Consider the following 21616-nt stretch of genomic DNA (forward strand, 5'->3'; position numbering starts at 1 on the left):
GATCCTTTGGGCTCCTTCAGGATCCTTCCAGGTCCTTCCAGGATCCTTCTGGGATCTTTTCAGGATCCTTTGGGGTCCTTCTGGGATTCCTTTGGGGTCCTTTGAGCTTCTCCTGGGCTCCTTCCGGGATCCCTTTGGGGTCCTTTTAAGGTCCTTCTGGGATCCTTTTGGGGTCTTTCCAGGTTCTTCCAGGATCCTTTAGGATCCTTTCAGGTTCCTTTTGGGATTCTTTGGGATCCTCCCAGGCTCCTTTTAAGGTCCTTTTGGGATCCTGTTGGGCTCCCCTCGAGCTGCCAGCCCCTCACGTGTCCCCTGGTGTCCCCAGCGGATGACAATGCCACCATCCGTGTCACCAACCTGTCGGAGGACACTCGTGAGACTGACCTGCAGGAGCTCTTCAGGCCCTTCGGCTCCATCTCGCGGATCTACCTGGCCAAGGACAAAACCACCGGCCAGTCCAAGGTGAGCCAAATCCCAAATCCACCTCCTGATCCTAAATCCACCTTCTGATCCCAAATCCATGTCCTGAGCCCAAATCCATCTCCTGATCCCAAATCTGTGTCCTGATCCCAAATCCACCTCCTGAGCCCAAATCCATCTCCTTGATCCTAAACCCATCTCCTGATCCCAAACCCATCTGATCCCAAAATCCATCTGATCTCAAAATCACCTCCTGATCCAAAATCCATCTCCTGGTCCTAAATCCATCTCCTGATCCCAAAATCACCTCCTGAGCCCAAATCCCAAATCCATCTCCTTGATCCTAAACCCATCTCCTGATCCCAAACCTATCTCCTGATCCCAAACCTATCTCCTGATCCCAAACCTATCTCCTGAGTCCAAACCCCAAATCCATCTCCTGATCCCAAATCCATCTCCTGATCCCAAATCCCAAATTCATTTCCTGATCCCAAATTCACCTCCTGATCCCAAATCCATCTCCTCTGATCCTGGATTTTCCCATTTTTCCTGGTTCTCCCCCAATCCCAAATGCACCTTCCCTGATCCCAAATTTTCCCGTTTTTCCCGTTTTCCCCCAATCCCAAATCCACCCTTCCTGACCCCAAATTTTCCCGTTTTTCCCGTTTTCCCCTAATCCCAAATCCACCCTTCCTGACCCCAAATTTTCCCGTTTTTCCCGTTTCTCCTAATCCCAAATCCACCCTTCCTGACCCCAAATTTTCCCATTTTTCCCCAATCCCAAATCCACCCTTCCTGATCCCAAATTTTCCCATTTTTCCCCAATCCCAAATCCACCCTTCCTGACCCCAAATTTTCCCGTTTCCCAGGGTTTTGCCTTCATCAGCTTCCACCGGCGGGAGGACGCGGCGAGAGCGATCGCGGGAGTGTCGGGCTTCGGCTACGACCACCTCATCCTCAACGTGGAGTGGGCAAAGTACGGGGGATTTGTAGGGGATTTGTAGGGGATTTATGGGGTTATTGTCATTTGTGGGGTTATTGTCACCTTATGGGGTTATTTATGGGGTTATTGTCACCTTTATGGGGTTATTGTGAGGTTATTGTCATCTATGGGGTTTGGCTACGACCACCTCATCCTCAATGTGGAGTGGGCCAAGTATGGGGTCATTTATAGGGGATTTATGGGGTTATTGTCATTTATGGGGTTATTTATGGGGTTATGGTGATTTTTGGGGTTATTGTCACCTTATGGGGTCATTTATGGGGTTATTTAATTTATGGGATTTGGCTACGACCACCTCATCCTCAACGTGGAGTGGGCCAAGTACGGGGGATTTGTAGGGGATTTATGGGGGATTTGTGGGGTTATTGTCATTTATGGGGTTATTTATGGGGTTATTGTCACCTTTATGGGGTCATTGTGAGGTTAGTGTCACCTTATGGGGTTATTTATGGGGTTATTGTCATTTATGGGGTCATTGTCATCTATGGGGTTTGGCTACGACCACCTCATCCTCAACGTGGAGTGGGCCAAGTATGGGGTCATTTATAGGGGATTTATGGGGTTACTGTCATTTGTGGGGTCATTGTCACCTTATGGGGTTATTTATGGGGTTATTGTCATCTATGGGGTTATTGTCACCTTACGGGGTTTGGCTACGACCACCTCATCCTCAACGTGGAGTGGGCCAAGTATGGGGATTTGTAGGGGATTTGTGGGTTATTTATGGCATTATTGTCATCTATGGGGTTATTTATGGGGTTATTGTCATTTGTGGGGTCATTGTCACCTTTATGGGGTCATTTATGGGGTTATTTCATTTATGGGGTTTGGCTACGACCACCTCATCCTCAACATGGAATGGGCCAAGTACGGGGGATTTATAGGGGATTTATGGGGTCATTGTCATTTGTGGGGTCATTGTCACCTTTATGGGGTCATTTATGGGGTTATTTCATTTATGGGGTTTGGCTACGACCACCTCATCCTCAACATGGAATGGGCCAAGTACGGGGGATTTATAGGGGATTTATGGGGTCATTGTCATTTGTGGGGTCATTGTCACCTTATGGGGTTATTGTCACCTTTATGGGGTCATTTATGGGGTTTGGCTACGACCACCTCATCCTCAACGTGGAGTGGGCCAAGTACGGGGGATTTGTAGGGGATTTATGGGGTCATTGTCATTTATGGGTTTTCCCAATCCCAGTTTAGGGCATCCCAATCCCAGTTTGGGGTGTCCCAGTCCCAGTTTGAGGTGCCAGTCCCAGTTTAGGGTCCCCGTTTGGGGTCCCAATCCCAGTTTAGGGTTTCCCAATCCCAGTTTAGGGTCTCAATCCCATTTCCTGACTCCTCTTTTTCTCTTCCCCAGACCTTCCACCAACTGAGCCACTCCCAGTTGGATCCCAGTTGGCTCCAGTTGGATTCCAGTTGGTTCCCAGTTGGCTCCAGTTGGCTCCAGTTGGATCCCAGTTGGCTCCCAGTTGGCTCCCAGTTGGTTCCAGTTGGATTCCAGTTGGCTCCAGTTGGCTCCAGTTGATCCCAGTTGGCTCCAGTTGGCTCCCAGTTGGTTCCAGTTGGTTCCCAGTTGGCTCCAGTTGGCTCCAGTTGGTTCCCAGTTGGTTCCCAGTGGATCCCAGTTGGCTCCAGTTGGTTCCCAGTTGGTTCCCAGTGGCTCCCAGTTGGTTCCAGTTGGATCCCAGTTGGCTCCCAGTTGGTTCCAGTTGGTTCCCAGTTGGTTCCCAGTTGGTCCCAGTGGCTCCCAGTTCAATAAAGCCTTATTTCCAGTCTCACCTTTCTATCCCTGAAGTTTCCAGCTGGGAAAAATTGGGATTTTTGGGTGGAAAATGGGGAATTTGTGGTGGAAAAAATGGGAATTTTTGATGGAAAAATGGGAATTTTTGCTGGGAAAATGGGGATTTGGGGTGGGAAAATGGGAATTTTTACAAGGAAAAGGAGATTTGTAGAAGGAAAAAGGATTTCAGGTTAAGAAAATTGGGATTTGTGCAGAACAGGGAGAGATTTTGGGTAGAAAAAGGGATTTTTCTCGTAGAAAATAGGAATTTTTGCTGAGGAAAAAAAGGATTTGTGTTGGGAAAAAATGGGAATTTCTGCTACCAAAAAAAGGGTTTTTTGGGAAAAGGAGATTATGGGCAGGAAAAGAGAGATTTAGGGTAAAGATTTTGGGTAGAAAAACTTGGATTTTTGCTGGAAAAAGGAACAACACAAAGCCATGGGTGTGGATTTGATTTAATCCCGAATTCCCCAGATTCCCAAATCAGAATTCCAGATTTTTTCCCCATTTTTAGGGTTTTTTTCCCCATTTTTATTAACTTTTCCCCCTTTTTTTGGGGTGATCTCACCTGATTTTGGGATATCCAGGTAAAGGCAAATGTGACCCCAAAATTCCTTTGGGGATCCCAAAATCCTTCTGGGAAATCCCAAAATTCCAATCCCAGCCACTCCTTCGGGGCACAGAAGGATTTGGGATTTCCCCAAAATCCCATTTTTCCCCCAAAATCCCATTTTCCCCCCATAACCCCTTTTTTTTCCCCCCCAATCCCATTTTTCCCCCAAAACCCTTTTCCCCCAAAATCCCATTTTTCCCCCCAAAATCCCATTTTTTTCCCCCCAAAATCCCATTTTTCCCCCCAAAATCCCATTTTCCCCCTCAGTTTTTCCCTTTCCGGGATTTTCCCGGCCGCTGGAAAATCGAGTTTTTCCTCCTTCCCAGGAGCTTCCCACGAGCCCTGCTGGCTTTTGGGGTGGATTTGGGGTTTCCAGGGTGGGATTTTGGGTTTCCAGGTTTTTTCCTGTGGAATTTTGGGGATCCAGGATGGGATTTTGGGGTCCCAGAGTGTCCAGGATGGGATTTGGGATCACCCCGCTGGGATTTGGGGTTTTTCGGGTGAAATTTCGCTTTCCCGGGACGAAATTTGGAAGTTCCAGGGTGGGATTTGGGGTTCTCCAGGTGGGATTTGGGGTTTTCCAGGTGGGATTTGGGGTTTTCCAGGTGGGATTTGGGGTTTTCCTTCCGTCGTTTCCGAGGTCGAGAAATTCCCGAAGGATTTCGTTTCCTCTTGGAGCAGCTGGGGAACAAATCTGGGGGAAAAAAAGGGAAAAACGGGAATTCAGGAGGGGAAAAAAATGGGATTTAGGGGGAAAAAAAAATCGGGATTTGGGGTCTTGGAAGTGTCAGAGCGTTTACTTTGATCCAAAATCACGGAAATTCAAGGAATTTTGTGTCATCAGCCACTTCCAGGGGGAAATCAAACCCAGCCCTCCCCAAATTTATCTGGAAAAAAACCCAAATTTCCTTTTATCCTCCCAAAATTTCACCTGGAAAACCCCAAATTCACCTCGAAACCCCAAAATTTCCTTTTATCCTCCCAAAATTCACCTTGAAAACCCCAAATTCACCTGGAAAAAACCCCAAATTTCCTTTTATCCTCCCCAAAATTTCACCTCGAAAATCCCAAATTCACCTCGAAACCCCAAAAATTTCCTTTTATCCTCTCTAAACTCACCTGGACCCTCCCAGATTCACCTGGAAAACCCAGAATTTCCTTTTATTCCCCCCGAAAATCACCTGGACTGCCCCAAACTCACCTGAAATTGCCCCATATCACCCAAAACTCTCCAAACTCACCTGAAACTCCCCAAAAATCACCTGAAACTCCCCAAAAATCACTTTAAACTCCCCGAACTCACCTGAAATTGCCCCAAAATCACCCAAAACTCCCCAAAAATCACCTGAAATTGCCTTAAACTTACCTGAAATTGCCCCAAAATCACCTAAAACTCCCCAAAAAATCAACTATAACTCCCCAAACTCACCTGAAATTGCCCCATATCACCCAAAACTCTCCAAACTCACCTGAAACTCCCCAAAAATCACCTGAAACTCCCCAAAAATCACTTTAAACTCCCCGAACTCACCTGAAATTGCCCCAAAATCACCCAAAACTCCCCAAAAATCACCTGAAATTGCCTTAAACTTACCTGAAATTGCCCCAAAATCACCTAAAACTCCCCAAAAAATCAACTATAACTCCCCAAACTCACCTGAAATTGCCCCAAAATCACCCAAAACTCCCCAAAAATCACCTGAAATTGCCCCAAACTCACCTGAAATTGCCCCAAACTCACCCAAAACTCCCCAAAAATCACCTGAAATTGCCCCAAACTCACCTGAAATTGCCCCAAAATCACCCAAAACTCCCCAAACTCACCCAAAACTCCCCAAAAATCACCTGAAAATTTGGCTCACCTGGGTCAGGCTCCTCCCCCAGCTCCTGTCTGTAGTATTCAGCCTCATCCTCCTCCTCCTCCTCGGCCACACCTGCCTCAGGTGCGCCAGGGTCCTCTGCGCCGCTGTCACCTGCTGGGTCACCTGTGGTGTCACCTGTGTTGTCACCTCCGGGGTCACCTGGGCCACCTGTGTCACCTGTGCTGCGACCCATCCCGGCCAGGCTGCGCTGCCTGAGGGGACAGGTGAGGGACAGGTGAGGGACAGGTGAGAGGCACCTGTGTCACACCTGGGGTGTCACACCTGTTTCTCACCTGTGTCACACCTGTCACAGCTGTGTCATACCTGTGGTGTCACATCTGTGTCACACCTGTTCCCCACCTGTGTCACACCTGTCACACCTATGGTGTCACACCTGTGGTGTCACACCTGTGCTCACCTGTGTCACACCTATGGTGTCCTACCTGTCCCTCACTGGATCATACCTGTGTCACACCTGTCCCTCACCTGTATCACACATGTGATTCCATGTCACACCTAGGGTGTCCCACCTGTCCCTCGCTGGATCATACCTGTGTCACACCTGTCCCTCACCTGTGTCACACCTGTGGTGTCACATCTGGGTCACACCTGTGCTCACCTGTGTCACACCTATGGTGTCCCACCTGTTCCCCAGCTGTCCCTCACCTGTGTCACACCTGTGGTGTCACACCTGTCACACTGAGGGCGTCACACCTGTCCTCACTTGTGTTCCACCTGTCACACCTATGGTGTCACACCTATGGTGTCACACCTGTTTCTCACCTGTCCCCTACCTGTGTCACACCTGTCCCTCACCTGTGTCACACCCGTGGTGTCACACCTGTGTCCCACCTGTCCCACCTGTCCTCCAGCCGTCCCTCACCTGTGCAGGTGGCGCTGCTGCCGTTTCCTCTCCAGGTTCTCCTCCTGCTTTCTGCGTCGCTCAGCTTTGGCTTGGAGCTTCTGCTCCTTCCTGGCCAGGAGAGCCTTCAGCTCCTCCTCACCTTTGGGGGCTGCGCAGGTAAAAATACACCTGAGCACACCTGGGATACACCTGAGCACACCTGGGATACACCTGGGCACACCTGTGATACACCTGAGCACACCTGGGACACACCTGGGACACACCTAGAGCTTCTGCTCCTTCCTGGCCACGAGAGCCTTCAGCTCCTCCTCACCTTTGGGGGCTGCGCAGGTAAAAATGCACCTGAGCAGACCTGAGCACACCTGTGATACACCTGGGCACACCTGGGACACACCTGAGCACACGGAGAGCTTCTCCTCCTTACCTGCCCTCACCTGTCCCAGGTGTCCCCAGTGTCCCTCACCTGTCCCAGGTGTGTCCCCAGTGTCCCCAGCTGTGTCCCTGATGTCCCCAAGGTGTGTCCCTCACCTGTCCCAGGTGTGTCACTCACCCAGTCCATGGTACAGGACACTGCCCTGTCCCCAGGTGTATCCCCAATGTCCCCAGGTGTGTCACTCACCTGTCCCAGGTGTCCCCAATGTCCCCAGGTGTCCCTCACCTGTCCCAGGTGTGTCACTCACCCATCCCAGGTGTCCCTCACCTGTCCCAGGTTTGTCCCCAATGTCCCCAGCTGTGTCCCCAATGTCCCTCACCTGTCCCAGGTGTGTCCCTAATGTCCCCAGGTGTGTCCCTAATGTCCCCAGGTGTCCCTCACCTGTCCCAGGTGTGTCACTCACCCAGCCCGTGGTACAGCACGTTCCCCTGGCCAAGCCCCTCCTCCACCTTCAGCAGCTGCAGAGTCAGCCGAGGACCGATCTGGGGACATTGGGGACATTGGGGACATTGAGGGACACTGGGGACATTGAGGGACATTGGGAACATTGGGGACATTGAGGGACATTGGGGACACAGGTGGCACTGTGTCTCCACCTGTCCACCTGTCCCAGCGATGTCCCCAAGTCCCCTCTGTGTCACCCTAATGTCACCAATGTCCCCTCAGTGAACCTCCTTGTGCTCGGCTGTGTCACCCCAAAGTCACCTTGATACCCCCAATGTCACCTCAGTGTCCCCTCAATGTCACCTTGGCGAGTCTCACTGCGCTCTGCTGTGTCACCCTGATGTCCCCAATGTCCCCAAGGTGTCCCCAAGGTGTCCCCAATGTCCCTAAGATGTCCCCAATGTCCCCTTGGTGTCACCTCGGTCAGTCTCACAGCGCTCTGCTGTGTCACCCTGATGTGCCCAAGGAGCCCCTAATGTCACCAAGGTGTCCCCAATATCCCCAATGCCGCCAATGTCCCCTCAATGTCCCCTCAGTGTCACCTCGGTCAGCCTGACAGCGCTCTGCTGTGTCACTGAGTTCCCCCATGATGTCCCCATGATGTCCCCAATGTCCCCTCAGTGTCACCTCGGTCAGCCTGACAGCGCTCTGCTGTCTCACGGCGTTTCCCCTCCCGGCACAGTTTTGGGGCAATTCCAGCACGTTTTGGGTTCCGTCAGGTTCTGCTTCGCTCTCCGACAGTGCCACCTCCCTGGGGACAGACGGGTGACATTGGTGTCCCCAGGGTGTCCCCAGTGTGTCACCACGGTGTCACCAAGGTGTCACCGACGAGGTGTCCCCAAGGTGTCCTCAGTGTGTCCCCGAGATGTCCCTAAGGTGTCTCTGAGGTGTCCTCGAGGTGTCCTCAGTGTGTCACCAATGTGTCCCCAAGGCGTCCCCAAAGTGTCCCCAAGGTGTCCCCAAGGTGTCCCCGAGGTGTCCCCAATGTCCCCAAGGCATCTTTAATGTCCCCAAGGCATCTTTAATGTCCCCATTATCCCCAAAGTCCCAAAATATCCCAAATTCTCCCCAATGTCCCCAAGGTCCCCAATGATGTCCCCAAGGTGTCCCTGATGCCCCCCATGGCCCCAAGGTGTCCCCAATGTCCCAAATGATGGCCCCAAGGTGTCCCCAATATCCCCAGTGATGTCCCCAATGTCCCCAGATGTCCCCAACGTTCCCAAAATGTCTTTAATGTCTCCAATGTCCCCATTGTCCCCACTGTCCCCAGTGTCCCAAATGTCCCCAAATTCCAATGACCCCCAATGTCCCCAATGTCCCCAAGGTGTCCCCAAGGTGTCCCTGACATCCCCAGTGTCCCCAAGGTGTCCCCAAGATGTCCCCGATGCCCCCAGTGTCCCCAAATTCCAATGACCCCCAATGTCCCCAATGATGTCCCCAAGGTGTCGCCAATGTCCCCAAATGTCCCCAAGGTGTCCCCACTGTCCCCAATGATGTCCCCAAGATGTCCCCAAGGTGTCCCCAATGATGTCCCCAAGGTGTCCATAATGCCCCCAATGATGTCCCCAAGGTGTCCCCAATGCCCTCAATGATGTCCCCAATGTCCCCAAGGTGTCCCCAAGGTGTCCCCGCTGTCCCTCACCCGGTCAGCAGCTCGCTGATGTCCTGCAATCTGCCCAGGTTTGGGAATTTCTCCTGCAGAAGTTTCCGGATTCCTCGGCTGAGACCAACTGGGACAACCTTGATGCTGCTGGAATTGGGGAGAAAACACGGGAATTTGGGAAAAACGGGAAAAATGGGAATTTGGGGGAAAAATGGGAATTTGGGAAAAACGGGAAAAAAAAACGGGAATTTGGGAAAACGGGGGGAAAAAAGGGAATTTGGGGGAAAAATGGGAATTTGGGAAAAATGGGAAAAAATGGAATTTGGGGGAAAAATGGGAATTTGGGAAAAACGGGAAAAATGGGAATTTGGGGGAAAAATGGGAAAAACTGGGAATTTGGGAATATAGGGAAAAAATGGGAATTTGGGGAAAACAGGAATTTGGGAAAAATGGGAAAAAAGGGAATTTGGGGGAAAAATGGGAATTTGGGGAGAAAACGGGAATTTGGGAAAAACGGGAAAAAATGGGAATTTGGGAAAAACAGGAAAAAAGGGAATTTGGGGGAAAAATGGGAATTTGGGAAAAACGGGAAAAATGGGAATTTGGGGGAAAAATGGGAAAAACTGGGAATTTGGGAATATAGGGAAAAAATGTGAATTTGGAGAAAACAGGGAAAAACTGGGAATTTGGGAAAAACAGGAATTTGGGAAAAACGGGAAAGAAAATGGGAATTTGGGAAAAATGGGAAAAAACGGTAATTTGGGAAAAACGGGGAAAAAATGGGAATTTGGGAAAAACGGGGAAAAACGGGAATTTGGGAAAATGGGAAGTTGGGAAAAACGGGAAAAAAATGGGAATTTGGGAATGAGGTTTACACTGCTGGGATTGGGCAAAAAATGGGAATTTGGGAAAAATGGGGAAAAACCAGGAATTTGGGAATGAGGTTGACACTGCTGGAATTGGGAAAAAATATGGGAATTTGGGAAAAAAAAGGAAAATAATGGAAAAATGGGAATACGGGAATGAAGTTGGCACTGCTGGGATTGGGGAAAAAATGGGACTTTGAGAAAAAATGGGAAAAAACAAGAAAAAAAAGGGAATTTGGGAAAAAACGGGGAAAAACCGGGAATTTGGGAATGAGGTTTATACTGCTGGGATTGGGGAAAAACACGGGAATTTGGGAAAAATGGGAAAAAATTGGGAATTTCAGAATATGGGAATGAGGTTGGCACTGCTGGGATTGGGGGAAAAAAAGGGAATTTGGGAAAAAAAAAGAGAAAATAATGGAAAAATGGGAAAAAACCAGGAATGGGAATAACCTTGATGCTGCTGGGAAAATTTGGGAAATGATGGGAAAATGAGAATGGGAAAATGGGAATTTTGGGCTGGAATTTTGGGATGGGATTTTGGGAATTTTGGGATGGGATTTTGGGCTGGGATTTTGGGAATTTTTGGGCTGGGATTTTGGGAATTTTGGGCTGGAATTTTGGGAATTTAGGGCTGGAATTTTGGGAATTTTGGGCTGGAATTTTGGGAATTTTGGGCTGGAATTTTGGGAATTTTTGGGCTGGGATTTTGGGAATTTTGGGATGGGAATTTGGGAATTTTTGGGCTGGGATTTTGGGAATTTTTGGGCTGGGAATTCAGGAATTTTTGGGCTGGAATTTTTGGGAATTTTGGGCTGGAATTTTGGGAATTTTTGGGCTCGGATTTTGGGAATTTTGGGCTGGAATTTTGGGAATTTAGGGCTGGAATTTTGGGAATTTTGGGCTGGAATTTTGGGAATTTAGGGCTGGAATTTTGGGAATTTTTGGGCTGGAATTTTGGGAATTTAGGGCTGGAATTTTGGGAATTTAGGGCTGGAATTTTGGGAAATTTTGGGCTGGGAATTCAGGAATTTTGGGCTGGAATTTTGGGAATTTTTGGGCTGGAATTTTGGGCTGGGATTTTGGGAATTTTGGGCTGGGATTTTGGGAATTTTGGGATGGGATTTTGGGAATTTTTGGGCTGGGAATTCAGGAATTTTGGGCTGGAATTTTGGGAATTTAGGGCTGGAATTTTGGGACTTCAGGACTCACTAATGCCGGAATTCCAGCAGCTGCGACTCTGCGTTGTAGGAAATCAGCAAACAGCGCCGGATGGAGTTGAGATTCACCTGGGAAAACAGGAAAAATGGGGAAAAATTGGGAAAAATGGGGGAAAAAATTGGGAAAAAATGAGAAAAATGGTAAATCTCTGCCTTTTCCCTGTTCCCCAAATCCCAAATTCCCCTTTTCCCCAAACTCCAAATCCCAAATTTCCCATTTTCCCAAATTCCCTGTTTTCCCACCTTTTCCCCAATCCCAAATTTCCCATTTTCCCAAACCCCAAATTCCCTTTTTTTCCGAACTTTTCCCAAACCCCAAATTCCCATTTTCCCCAACCCCAAATCCCAAATTTCCCATTTTCCCAATTCCCAAATTCCCTGTTTTTTCCACCTTTTCCCGAATTCCCAAATCCCAAATTCACCATTTTCCCCAACCCCAAATCCCAAATTTCCCATTTTCCCACATCCCATTTTCCCACCTTTTCCCAAATCCCAAATTTCCCATTTCCCCAATTCCCAAATCCCAAATTCCCTGTTTTCCCACCTTTTCCCAAACCCCAAATTCCCATTTTCCTCAAATCCCAAATCCCAAATTTCCCATTTTCCCAAACCCCAAATTCCTTGTTTTCCCACTTTTTCCCAAATCCCAAATTTCCCATTTTCCCCAATTCCCAAACCCCAAATTCCTCGTTTTCCCACCTTTTCCCCAATCCCAAATCCCAAATTTCCCATTTTTCCCAAATCCCAAATTCCCTGTTTGTTTCCCACCTTTTCCCCAATTCCAAATCCCAATTTCCCCTGTTTTCCCACCTTTCCCCCAATTCCCAAATCCCAATTTCCCGTTTTCCCACCTTTCCCCCAATTCCCAAATCCCAAATTCCCCATTTTCCCACCTTTTCCCCAATTCCCAAATTTCCCTGGTTTTCCCCAATCCCAAATTCCCCTTTTTCTCACCTTTTCCCCAACCTCAACCCCCAAATTTCCCATTTTCCCCAAACCCCAAATTCCCTGTTTTCCCACCTTTTCCCAAACCCCAAATTTCCCATTTTCCCCAATTCCCAAACCCCAAATTCCTCATTTTCCCACCTTTTCCCAAACCCCAAATCCCAAATTTCCCATTTTCCCCAAACCCCAAATTCCTTGTTTTCCCACCTTTTCCCAAACCCCAAATTCCCATTTTCCCCAAATCCCAAATTTCCCATTTTCCCCATTCCCCAAATCCCAAATTCCCTGTTTTTCCCCACTTTTCCCAAACCCCAAATCCCAAATTTCCCATTTTTCCCAATTCCCAAACCCCAAATTTCCCATTTTCCCCAATTTTCCCCAATTCCCAAACCCCAAATTTCCCATTTTTTCCCCTCACCTTGTGCACGTTCAGGGCTGGGAACATCCCCTGGAACATCCCAGCCATCAGCTTCAGGTGGATTTGGGGTTTCCCAGCATTTCCAGAATTCCCGGAATTCCCAAAATTCCCGGAATTCCCGAAATTCCCGAGCACCAGGAGAGGAGGATGTCGGAATTGCTGCTCATGCATCCGGTGTCTGCGCAGGGCTGAGACAACATCTCGCACCAGGGAGTACTGGGGATGGGGAAAAATTGGGATTGGAGAACAGAATTCCCAAAAAAAAATGGTGGAATTATGAAATAAATCAATCCCGGACAAAATCCTAAAAAAATCCCCCAAAAAATGCCCAAAAAACTCCCAAAAATAAAAAAAAAATACCCCAAAAAAACCCCAAAATCTCGGACCAGGGAGTACTGGGGATGGGGAAAAATTTGGGATTGGAGACCAGAATTCCCAAAAAAAAATGGTGGAATTATGAAATAAATCAATCTGGGAAAAATTTAAAAAAAAAATTTCCCCAAAAAATCCCTAAAAAGTCCCCAAAAAAACCCCAAAATCTCGGACCAGGGAGTACTGGGGATGGGAAAAATTGGGATTGGAGACCAGAATTCCCAAAAAATGGTGGAATTATGAAATAAATCAATCCCAAAAAAATCCCTGAAAAAATCCCCCAAAAAACTCCTAAAAAACCCCCCAAAAAACCCCCAAAATCTTGGACCAGGGAGTACTGAGGATGGGGAAAAAATTGGGATTGGAGACCAGAATTCCCAAAAAAAAAGTGGAATTATGAAATAAATCAATCCTGGACAAAATCCTAAAAAAAATCCTAAAAAAATCCCCCCAAAAATATCCAAAAAAAATACCCAAAAAAATCCAAAAAACCCCAAAATCTCGGACCAGGGAGTACTAGGGATGGGAAAATTTGGGATTGGAGGCCAGAATTCCCAAAAAAAAGGTGGAATTACAAAATAAATCAATCCCCAAAAAATCCCAAAAAAATCCCCAAGAAATCCCCAAAAAATCTCCAAAAATCCCCAAAAAATCCCCAAAATCTCAGACCAGGGAGTCCTGGGAATGCAGGAAAATGTGGGATTGGAGCCCAAAATTCCCAAAAAAAAAAAAAAAAACTTAAATTATTTTTAAAAATTGTTCAATCTTTATTTAATATTAAATTATTACATTTATTTTAAAATTATTAAATTATTAATTATTATAGTCCTATTTTTTTATGTTATTATAATTGTTATCATTAAATTATAATATAAAAAAATCCCCAAAAAAATCCCAAAAAACGCTGTGAAATCTCAAAAAACCCCTTTGGAATCCTGAAAAAAAAAAATCCCAAAAACTTACTGGAATCCCAAAAAAACCCCAAAAACCTGCTGGAATCCCAAAAAAACCAATCCCCAAAAAAAAGACCTAAAATTCTCTGTGCAATCCCCCCAAAAAAAAAATCCCCAAAACCTGCTGGAATCCCCCAAAAAAAAAATCCCAAAAAAAACCCAAAATCCCTTCTGGAATCCCAAAAAAAAAACCCAAAAAACTCCACTAGAATCCCAAAAAAAATCCCCAAAAATCCAGGTGGAATCTCCAAAATCTCCTCTGGAATCCACAAAAATCTCCTGGAATCCCCAAAAAAAAAACTCCTCAGAATTCCCAAAAATTCCCCCAAACCTTCCCAGGCTTCCCAAAATTCCCAAATTCCCGAAATTCCCAGGATTTTCCCCAAACTCACCTGCAGCACTTTGAAAGTCAAGGTTGGACCTCCTGGGAGGCGGAAAAGTTTCTGGAAGGAAAAAAGTTCAGGAATGGGAAAAATCCTGGAAAAATCCCCCAAAAAAATCCTGGAAAAAATCCCCCAAAAATCTCTGAAAAATCCTGGAAAATACCAGGAAAATCCTGGGAAAAAAATCAGAAAAATCCCAGAAAAATTGCCCCCAAAAAATCCTGGGAAAATACCGGAAAATACCGGAAAAATCTTGGAAAAATCTCAGAAAAAAAATCCCCCAAAAAATCCTGGAAAAATCCCAGAAAAATCCCCCAAAAAATCATGGAAAATCCCAGGAAAATCCTGGAAAAATAATTTAAAAAAAAAATCCTGGAAAATCCCAGGAAAATCCCTGAAAAATCCCAGAAAAATCTTGGAAAAATCCCCCCAAAAAATCCTGGGAAAATCCTGGAAAAATCTCAGAAAATCCTGGAAAAATCCCGGAAAAATCAATCCCAGAAAAATCCCTGAAAAATCCCGGAAACATCCTGGAAAAATAAAAAAAAAAAAAAAATCCCTGAAAAACCCCCCAAAAATCTGAGAAAAATCCTGGGAAGATCCCCCCCAAAAAATCCTGGGAAAATCCTGGAAAAATCCCGAGAAAAATCTCAGAAAAATACCCCAAAAAAATCCTAGGAAAATCCTGGCAAAAATCTTTGAAAAATCCCCCCAGAAAAATCCCGGAAAAATTCCAGAAAAAATCCCAGAAAAATCCCCCAAAAAATCATGGAAAATACCAGGAAAATCCTGGAAAAATCCCCCAAAAATCCCAGAAAAATCCTGGAAAAATCTCAGAAAATCCTGAAAAAATCCCAGAAAAATCCTGGGAAAAAAAACCCGAAAAATCCTGGAAAAAAACTCAGGAAAATCCCAAGAAAAATCATGGAAAAACTCCAGGAAAATCCCGAGAAAAATCTCAGAAAAATCCCAAAAACAAATCCACCCAAAAAATCCTGGGAAAATCCTGGAAAAAAAATCGGGGAAATCCTGGAAAATTCCCCCCCAAAAATCCTGGGATAATCCTGGAAAAATCCTGGGGAAAAGCTAGGAAAAATCCCAGAAAAATCGTGGAAAATAACCCAGGAAACACCAGGAAAATCCCAGGAAATTGTTGGGAAAAAACCCCAAAAAATCCTGGGAAAATCCTGGAAAAATCCCAGAAAAATCCTGGAAAATTCCCCCAAAAATCCCCAATTTCCCAAATCCCGAATTTCCCATCCCAAAATCCTGACTTTCCAACCCCAAATCCCAAATCCCCCAAAATCCCAAATTTCCCGAATTTCCGAATTTCCCAAAATCCCAAATTTCCCAATTTCCCAAATCCCAAATTTCCCAATTTCCCAAATGCCAAAATCCCAAATTTCCGAATTTCCCAAATTTCCGAATTTCCCAAACCCCAAAATCCCAAATTTCCGAATTTCCCAAAATCCCAAATTTCCAATGCCAAATCCCAAGTTTCCTAAATCCCAAATTTCCCATTCCAAAATCCCAAATTTCTGATCCCAAAATCCCAAATTTCCAACCCCAAATCCCAAATTTCTGATCCCAAAATCCCAAATTTCAGACCCATCAGAGCGTTTACTTTGAGACGATCACAGAGCAAACCTCACGGAAAAATTCCTTCATCCTCTGGGTCTGGGAATTCCCCAAAAAATCCCCCAAAAATTCCCAAAAAATTCCCAAAATAATTCCCGAAATTCCCGGAATTCTCACCAGGTTGACTCCGGATTGGGACTTGCTGAGCACCAGGAACTGAGTGACTCCCAAAGGTCCTGCGATGGCAACCAGATCCCGCAGGGAATTGCTCCTCCTCACCTGGAAAATCCCAAAAGTCCTCAGGGAAATCCTGAAATTCTTGAGGGAAATCCTGAAATTCCTGAGAAAAACCTGAAATTTCTGGGAAAAATCCCAAAATTCTTGAGGGAAATCCTGAAATTTCTGGGGAAATCCCAAAATTCTGGGGAAAAATCCTGAAATTCCTGAGGGAAATCCCAAAATTCTTGAGGGAAAAATCCCGAAATTCTTGAGGGAAAATCCTGAAATTCTTGGGGGAAATCCCGAAATTCCTGAGGGAAATCCTGAAATTCCTGAGGAAAATCCCGAAATTCATGAGAAAAACCTGAAATTTCTGGGAAAATCCCAAAATTCTTGAGGGAAATCCTGAAATTCCTGAGGAAAATCCCAAAATTCTTGAGGGAAATCCTGAAATTTCTGAGGGAAGTCCCAAAATTCTTGAGGAAATCCCAAATTTCTGGGAAAAAATCCCGAAATTCCTGAGGGAAATCCTGGGAAACCCCAAAATTCCTGAGGGAAAACCTTGAATATCCAAAAATTCCCGAGGGAAATCCCAATCCCAATGTCCCCAATGTCCCCAACAATGTCCTCAGTGTCACCTCCAAGTTCCTGGCAGTGTAAGGTTCCAGGACCCTCCTCAGGTCTTTTCCCAGGATCCAGATCCTCCCAGCTTTTCCCCAATGTCCCCAATGTCCCCAGTCCCAGTATCCCCAATGTCCCCAGTCACTGTCCCCAGTGTCCCCAATGTCCCCAGCAGTGTCCCCAGCAGTGTCACCTGCAGGTTCCTGGCACTATAAGGTTCCAGCACTCTCCTCAGGTCCTTCCCCAGTATCCGGATGTTCCTCCCGGTTCTCCCCCAGGGGAACACGAAGCAGTGTCCCCAGTGTCCCCAATGTCCCTGTCTCTGTCCCCAGCAGTGTCCCCAATGTCCCCCCAGTGTCACCTGCAGGTTCCTGGCAGTGTAAGGCTCCAGCACCCTCCTCAGGTCCTTCCCCAGTATCCGGATGTTCCTCCCAGCTCTCCCCCAGGGGAACACGAAGCAGTGTCCCCAGCAGTGTCCCCAATGTCCCCAGCAGTGTCACCTGCAGGTTCCTGGCAGTGTAAGGCTCCAGAACTCTCCTCAGATCCCTCCCCAGTATCCGGACACTCCTCCCGGCTCTCCCCCAGGGGAACACGAAGCAGTGTCCCCAATGTCCCAAATGTCCCTCTCTCTGTCCCCAATGTCCCCAGCAATGTCCCCCCAGTGTCACCTGCAGGTTCCTGGCAGTGTAAGGTTCCAGCACTCTCCTCAGGTCCTTCCCCAGTATCCGGATGTTCCTCCCGGCTCTCCCCCAGGGGAACACGAAGCAGTGTCCCCAATGTCCCCAGTGTCCCTGTCTCTGTCCCCAGTATCCTCAGTGTCCTCAGCAGTGTCCCTAATGTCCCCAGCAGTGTCACCTGCAGGTTCCTGGCAGTGTAAGGTTCCAGAACTCTCCAGAGATCCTTCCCCAGTATCCGGATGTTCCTCCCTGCTCTCCCCAATGTCCCCAATGTCCCCAATCCCAGTATCCCCAGTGTCCCCAATGTCCCCAGCAGTGTCCCCAGCAGTGTCCCCAGTGTCACCTGCAGGTTCCTGGCAGTGTAGGGTTCTAGAACTCTCCTCAGATCTCTCCCCAGTATCCGGACACTCCTGCCCGCTCTCCCCCAGGGGAACACGAAGCAGTGCGGCACGGAGCTGAACTGCTGCTCGCTCCTCTGCCTGGCCTGAGCGCGCTGCCGCCGCTGGTGCCGGCTCTGGATTGGGGAAAAAACCCAAAATTTGGGAATTCCGGCAGGGGAAATCCCGAAATTCCAGGGGGAGAGAGCCCAGAGCCCGAAATCCCAAAAGTTCTGAGATCCCAAAGCTTTAATTCCCCTTTGTTTGGCTCAAGGAGCACCAAAAACCCCAAAATTGGGGAATGAAAAAATTCCCTGATCCCAAATTTTCTCCAGGAAAAACCCAAAATTTGGGAATTCCGGCAGGGGAAATCCTGGGATTGCAGTGGGAGAGATCAGAGACCCCAAAATCCCAACAATTCTGAGATCCCAAAGCTTCAAATCCTCATTATTTCACCCCAAGAGCACCGAAAACCCCAAAATTTGGGAATGAAACAATTCCCTGATCCTGAAATTTGGGAATTCCAGCAGGGGAAATCCTGGGATTGTGAGGGAGAGATCCCAGAGCCTGAAATCCCAACAATTCTGGGATCCCAAAGCTTTAATTCCCCTTTGTTTGGCTCAAGGAGCACTGAAAACCCCAAAATTGGGGAATTCAGAAATTCCCTGATCCTGAAATTTGGGAATTCCGGCAGCCAAAATCCTGGGATTGCACAGGGAGAGATCCCAGAGCCTGAAATCCCAACAATTCTGGGATCCCAAAGCCTTAAATCCCCTTTGTTTGCCCTGAGAAAAGCCAGAAATCCAGAATTTTGGGAATTAAAAAATTCCCTGATCCTGAAATTTGGGAATTCCGGCAGCCAAAATCCCAAAATTCCAGCGGGAGAAATCCCAGATCCCGAAATCCCAAAAATTCTGGGATTGCAAAGCTTTATACCGCTTTGTTTCACCCCAGAAAGGCCAGAAATCCCAAATTTTGGGAATTAAAAGTTCCCTCATCCTCATTTTTCTCCAGGAAAAATCCCAAAATTTGGGAATTCCGACAGCCAAAATCCCGAAATTCCAGCGGGAGAGATCCCAGACCCCAAAATCCCAAAAGTTCTGAGATCCCAAAGCTTTATATCTGCTTTGTTTCACCCCAGAAAAGCCAGAAATCCAAATTTTGGGAATTAAAAATTCCCTAATCCTCATTTTTCTCCAGGACAAATCCCAAAATTTGGGAATTCCGGCAGGGGAAATCCCAAAATTCCAGGGGGAGAGAGCCCAGAGCCCGAAATCCCAAAAGTTCTGAGATCCCAAAGCTTCAATTCCCCTTTGTTTGACCTCAGAAAAGCCAGAAATCCAGAATTTTGGGAATTCCCTGATCCCGAATTTCCTCCTGGATAGGAAATGGAGATCCCAAAACCTGGGAATTCTGGCAGCCAAATTCCTGAGATTCCACCGGGAGAGATCCCAGAGCCCAAAATCCCAAAAATTGTGAGACCCCAAAGCCTTAAATCATCATTGTTTGACTCAAAGAGCACCGAAAACCCCAAAATTCGGGAAATTAAAAAATTCCCTGATCTCAAAATCTGGGAATTCCGGCAGGGAAAATCCCAAAATTCCAGGGGGAGAGATCCCAGAGCCCGAAATCCCAAAAATTCTGGGATCTCAAAGCTTTAAATCCTCATTATTTCACCCCAGAAAAGCCAGAAATCCAGAATTTTGGGAATGAAAAATTCCCTAATCCTGATTTTTCTCCAGGAAAAATCCCAAAATCTGGGAATTCCAACAGAAAAAAATCCCAAAATTCCAGCGGGAGAGATCCCAGAGCCCGAAATCCCAAAAATTCTGAGATCCCAAAGCTTGAAATCCTCATTATTTCACCCCAGAAAAGCCAGAAATCCCAAATTTTGGGAATTAAAAAATTCCCTAATCCCGAATTTCCTCCCCGAGGGAGAGCGGAGATCCCAAAATCCGGGAATTCAAAGCCTCCCGATCCCGATTTCCCGGCAAAAAAAAGAAGGAAAAATTCCCGAAAATCTGTGAATTCCAAATTTCCACCAAATCCCCAAAAATCCCGAAACCCCAAAAATCCTCATTTTTCCCCCCAAAACGAACCGGAAACCCCAAAAATCCGGGAATTCCCGAACCCCCCATCCCGATTTTCCCGGGAAAGGGGAAGCGCAGATTCCCGAAATTTGGGAATTCCCAAATTATGGGGCAAATTCTGGGAAAATTCCCCAAATTTTGGGAATTCCCAACCACAAAATCGCCATTTTTTCCCCTCCGGAGCGGCTGAAACCCCCAAAATTTGGGAATTCGGAACTCTCCCCACTCCCCACCCCGATTATTCCCGATTTCCCTCTGATTTTTCCCGATTTTTCCCGATTTTTCCCATTTTTTCCCCATTTTTTCTCTCCCGACCTTTCCGGCTTTCCCCATCGCGGCTCCTCCACGTGGCTTCTGCCACTTCCGGTGTTCCCTCAACCTTCCGGCCACTTCCGGTGTGTTACTTCCGGTCGCTCCGGGCGCGAAGCGTTTCCCCGGAAATGAGTTCCGCCCGTTTTGTTGTTCCCACCCCCCCCTTCCCAAAATTTTGGGATTTCCCCCCAAAAAAAATCTCCCCAGCGATCCCAAAATTCTCGGCGAGACATTGAGAGACAGGAGGCGAATTTGGGGAGTTAGAGTTTTAATGGAGAATGCGAAAAACCCCCCAGGTGGGGCAGAAAGACCCAAAATCCTCCAAAATTCCCAAAAAAATCCCCAAAATTTCCCCGAAATTCCCCCAAATTAAGGATTCCCGAGAGCTCCACCCATTTTTGGAGATCATCCTGATAAGGTGAGATACCTGAGCCACCCAGGCTTAGGTGGGACACCCGAAATTCTCCCCAAAAAAAATCCAAAATTTCCCCCAAAAATCTCCCAAATTCCCCCAAAAAATCCCCCAAATTCCCCAAAACAATCCCCCAAATTCCCCCAAAAATATCCCCCAAAATTCCTGCCAAAAAATCCCCTCAAACACCCCAAATTTCCAAAAAAAAATCTCCTAAATTCCCTCCACAAAAATCCCCTTAAATTTACCCCAAAATCCCCTCGATTCACCCCAAAACCCCCCAAATTCACCTCAAAACCCTAAAATCAGCCCCAAATCACCCTAAAATAACCCAAAAATAACCCCAAAATATGAATGCAGCCCCCAAAACCCCTAATTCATCCTAAAATCATCCAAAAATCACCCTCAATTCACCCAAAAATTAGCCCAAAATCACCTCGATTCACCCCAAAAGCCCTAAAATCACCCCAAAAGCCCCTAATTCACCCCAAAATCACCCCAAATCACCTCAATTCACCCCAAAATCCCCAAAATCACCCAAAATCACCCCAAAAATCATCCCAAAATTATGAATGCAGCCTCCAAAACCTCTTCAATTCACCCCAAAATCACCCCAAAATCACCCAAAAATCATCCCAAAATCACCTCAAAACCCCTAAAACCTCCTCGATTCACCCCAAATTCACCTCAATTCAGTCCAAAATCACCTCCAACCCCCAAAATCACATTGATTCACCCCAAATTCGCCCTAAAATCACCCTAAAATCACCTCAAAATCACCTCGATTCACCCCAAAATAACTTCAATTCAGTCCAAAATCACCTCAAACCCCCAAAATCACCTCGATTCACCCCAAAATCACCCTAAAATCACCCCAAAATCACCTCAATTCAGTCCAAAATCACTTCAATTCACCCCAAATTCACCCTAAAATCACCTCAAAATCACCTCAATTGAGTCCAAAATGACCCCAAACCACCTCAATTCACCCCAAATTCACATTGATTCCCCCCAAAATCACCCTAAAATCACAAAATCACGTCAGTTCACCCCAAAATCACCCCAAAATCACCCCAAATTCCCCCCAATTCACCCTAAAATCACCCCAAAACCCCCAAAATCACCCTAAAATCCTCCC

General features: G+C 46.8%; 2 protein-coding genes across 57 annotated transcripts in view; one reads left to right on the plus strand and one right to left on the minus strand.

Moving 5' to 3' along the window:
* Window positions 1–21616, plus strand: part of LOC146422659 (eukaryotic translation initiation factor 3 subunit G) — a 69875-nt gene that overhangs the window by 7515 nt on the left and 40744 nt on the right. Inside the window, exons 9-14 of one of the 50 annotated variants that reach the window (XR_014848004.1) lie at window positions 326–462; window positions 1290–1396; window positions 2793–2892; window positions 2988–3038; window positions 3071–3080; window positions 3135–3165. Coding sequence is in view for 1 of the 50 variants with exons in the window: in XM_085045987.1 (XP_084902113.1) it covers window positions 326–462; window positions 1290–1396; window positions 2793–2808 (260 nt within the window). In the remaining 49 variants the exon portion in view is untranslated. Of the gene's footprint in view, window positions 1–325; window positions 463–1289; window positions 1397–2792; window positions 3214–21616 lie in introns of those variants that run through there. The other 49 variants (XR_014848006.1, XR_014847974.1, XR_014847979.1 and 46 more) reach the window with 49 other exon arrangements.
* On the minus strand, window positions 3144–20157 carry LOC146422660 (suppressor of SWI4 1 homolog). 7 transcript variants are annotated; one of them, XM_085045949.1, is made up of 13 exons: window positions 20070–20157; window positions 17631–17801; window positions 15948–16049; window positions 14202–14252; window positions 12485–12700; window positions 11114–11190; window positions 9075–9182; window positions 8060–8183; window positions 7392–7470; window positions 6574–6703; window positions 5691–5902; window positions 4413–4522; window positions 4071–4370 (listed from the first exon to the last, which is right to left on the minus strand). In XM_085045949.1, exons 1-13 carry the CDS (start codon window positions 20085–20087, stop codon window positions 4092–4094), a joined length of 1677 nt encoding a protein of 558 aa, XP_084902075.1. In that variant the 5' UTR covers window positions 20088–20157; the 3' UTR covers window positions 4071–4091. The 7 variants fall into 7 exon arrangements, with proteins under 7 accessions (XP_084902079.1, XP_084902075.1, XP_084902074.1 ...); XM_085045952.1 differs by lacking the exons at window positions 4071–4370; window positions 4413–4522 and adding exons at window positions 4866–5029; window positions 5528–5590 and having other exon boundaries at window positions 5674–5902; XM_085045953.1 differs by lacking the exons at window positions 4071–4370; window positions 4413–4522 and adding an exon at window positions 3144–3224.

The sequence above is a fragment of the Lichenostomus cassidix genome, unplaced genomic scaffold, assembly GCF_008360975.1.
Source record: "Lichenostomus cassidix isolate B80296 unplaced genomic scaffold, HeHo_3.0 HiC_scaffold_39, whole genome shotgun sequence".
Taxonomy (NCBI): domain Eukaryota; kingdom Metazoa; phylum Chordata; class Aves; order Passeriformes; family Meliphagidae; genus Lichenostomus; species Lichenostomus cassidix.